This window comes from Suricata suricatta, chromosome 13, assembly GCF_006229205.1.
Source record: "Suricata suricatta isolate VVHF042 chromosome 13, meerkat_22Aug2017_6uvM2_HiC, whole genome shotgun sequence".
NCBI lineage: Eukaryota > Metazoa > Chordata > Mammalia > Carnivora > Herpestidae > Suricata > Suricata suricatta.
In genome coordinates, this window is record NC_043712.1 from 11,621,948 (window position 1) to 11,625,028 (window position 3,081).

Genomic DNA, 3,081 nt, shown 5'->3' on the forward strand with positions numbered 1-3,081 from the left:
GGGAGAAGATCACAGAAAAAGTGTGGGATGGCATGAGAGGCACAGAAGGAGAACTGAGACATGAGGAGGGTGAGCGAAAAGGCCAGGAGGTGGGAGCAGAGCCAGGATGCAGAGACCAGCAGCAGGCAGCGCTGGGGACACATGACCGTGGTGTAGTGGAGAGGAAGGCAGATGGCCCCGTAGCGGTCATATGCCATCACGGCCAGCAGGAAGTCATCCAGCAGGGTCAGTGCCATGAAGAAGTACATCTGCACGAGGCACCCAGTGTGGGAGATGGTGTGGCGCTGTGTCAGGATGTTCACCAGCACCTTGGGGACAATGGTGCAGGTGAAGCAGGTATCGATGAAGGACAGGTTGGCCAGGAAGAAGTACATGGGGGTGTGGAGATGCTGGTCAGAGCTGATGGCCAGGATGATGAGCAGGTTCCCCACCATGGTGACCAGGTACATGCCCAGGAAAAGTGCGAACAGGAGAGGCTGCTGCCCTGGGTGTGCGGAGAAGCCCAGGAGCAGGAAGTCAGAGACGCTGGTTTGGTTTCTGATTTCCTTAAAGCAGAGAAATTGGAGGAAATCTCACTTAAATGAAAATGAACTCTGACTAGTACAGACTGCTATTGGTCTGTTTTTACATGTTGAAAGATCACTGAGAATCACTAGCTGCTCTAAGTGTTGGTTTGCAGATATGAGGGCTGTGGTCTATGGTAGTGAGGTGTCAGGGTGGAGCTATAGTCTGCATTCTAGATTTCTGTAATGTGGCAAGTTTTTGCCATGGATTGTCTGAATGACACTGAATGGGGATTCCCTGGAAATAACGTCTTCACATTTAATTCCCTTTATAATGAACATAGAGCAACACTTTGTATTACCTCTGTTTTTGGGCTACATTTAGGGTCATGCATCTGCTAGGATTTTGTGCACAGATGTAGGCAAGTGTGTGGGTGAATATTGAGGGAGATGGAGAGGAATAGCTTCTCAAGAGAGGAGCCTGCTGAGACCAGGGGTCTCCAACAGTATGAAGTCTCTGTTGCCCTTTGTCTTTGAAGACCATTCCACTGAGTCACTGTGGACATGAGAGCATTGGAAACCGGGAAGCATGTATCATTAAGGGCACATAATTTTTATTGTGCTCGTCAACCTCACCATGAACATCTCTTTCCATTCTGGCTTTGGCATCCTGGGGATGGGATGGGAATCTATTCTCTGTTTCTTCTTCTTGGTCTCACCCTAGTCAGCCACTTAACTCTGAATGTGTGTTACCTCATTTGGACCACATGCAACACTCTCATGGAGTCACTGAAATGTCTGAGATGATATGCATGGAGGGCAGGTCACTATTGAGGGTGGTGACGCCCCTGTCACTATTAGCAGCAGTTACTGAAATGTGAAGTGGGGATACCCAATGTCACGGAAAAGCATTGCATGCTGTGCTTTCTGGCTCTGTTCCCCACATGCCTTTTAAACTTGGGGGCCGTTTTCTCCCTTTGAGCCTTACTTTCTTTCTCTGGAAGATACAGATACTAGCCCTACCTGAGAGGTTTGTTGAGGGGACCAAAGTCTGGAATCCGTTGAAGTTTCTTTCTCAACCATGATGTGCAATCAAGATGAGAAATTCCCATGTTCCTGTTTGATGGTGTGGGGAAAGAAATGTGATGAACAGTCAGTGGCAACATGGGTTAATGTCATGTTTGTTTAGTGTTGTGATAAAAACATAATATGTTCGCAGGATTTGTAATTCATTTCCCCAGTCAGTACTCTTGATGTGACTTTGAGAAGGTCATGGAATCTTATTTGGCTTTAGTTTCAACATCTGTTTAAATGTGATAACAATTGAGTTCACTGAATAGAATGGTTATGAGGATTAAGTTGGATTAAAAATGATTGTATACTATTTAGCCCAAGGCTGGCACATAGTATGTGCTCAGTAAATAGGATTTAGCATTGTTACTATGGTTTTTAATAATGTGAGGGGGTTTTGTTTTGTGGTTGTTGTGTTCTGGTCAATGCCTGCAGTTTGGGCTTGTTAGTAGTGAGATGTCAACACCCAGAGTCACCACCACCATCCCTACCATTAACATCAGCAGCAGCAATATCACCTTTGAAGGGTTATGCCTCAGGACTAGCAATGCAAAGCATTTATTTTAGCATCTGGAAGCCATGTGTAAACTTAGTCAAGTAAGTGAATCATCAGAGCCTCTCAGATTATTAGTGGAAGAATGGTATTAAATGTGTCTATCTGAAATACTTATTTGGTGGTTCAAATGTTTAGCAAGAGAAAGGGTGTGAAGATGTTTAGTAACTCTTAACTAGATGGAGAGGAGAAAGGTACTGGTACGGACTTGGTGTGGTGGCTGAGACAGATTCTGGACCCACACCTGCCGTGTGGGCTGAGAGGGAACTGTGCTTTATTATTGCATAGGTGCTAAGTGCAGGTCACAGATGCGGCTTGGGGAAGAGTGGTCTGAAGCCCATTCTCTTCAGTGCCTTCAGAGAACACCATCCCGGATGTGAAGGACACCAGATTTAGGGGGCTCTCAAGGTGATCAGAAGAACCAGAAATGGATTGGCAGACATGGGTGTAGGATAGAGAGGAAAAAAAAGCAAAAGGAGAAGCCCAACTTCTGTGTGTGTGTGCGTGTGTGTGTGCAAGTGCACATGTGTGTGCACACATGCTTACAAGGGGCCTTAGGTAGTCTGTTTTCTCCCCATCCATATGCCTGAGTTCTTACCTGGACATGCTGGGCAGCCTCAGTCTCTGACACTTCCAGGAAGGAGATTGGGTTTGCTATCCCACTGTCTCCTTGGGAAGACATGGCTAGAGTCACAGCGCCCTTCCCTGTCTAGAGGAGCAGCACCGACTGGAGACTCAGGTCTTTGGTGCTATCTCAGGAGCCAGGAGGGGCTGCTGACTTGTCAGAGGCAGTGTCTCCTGGGGCCCATTCCCAGATCTCCTAGTCAGAGCCTAGATGGGGCAACTGTCCAACCTTCCAGCTGGCCTTTCTGCTTCATGGTCCCCTGAGTCCCAGCAGTGTCAGTGATAAGACCATGCAGATGGCCAGATGGCCTTCCTGGTTTTCCCTGGGGT

The 3,081-nt window shown here is 47.3% G+C and overlaps 1 protein-coding gene across 1 annotated transcript in view; it reads right to left on the minus strand.

The window, feature by feature from the left end:
• LOC115275846 (olfactory receptor 1G1-like) overlaps window positions 1–2,809 on the minus strand; it is a 3,167-nt gene extending 358 nt beyond the window's left edge. Inside the window, exons 1-2 of the mRNA XM_029919614.1 lie at window positions 2,726–2,809; window positions 1–545 (exon numbers count right to left, since the gene is read on the minus strand). The exon at window positions 1–545 is cut by the window's left edge and continues 358 nt beyond it. Coding sequence (XP_029775474.1) covers window positions 1–545; window positions 2,726–2,809 — 629 coding nt within the window. The remainder of the gene's footprint in view (window positions 546–2,725) is intronic.
• Between the last annotated feature and the right edge of the window lie 272 nt (window positions 2,810–3,081).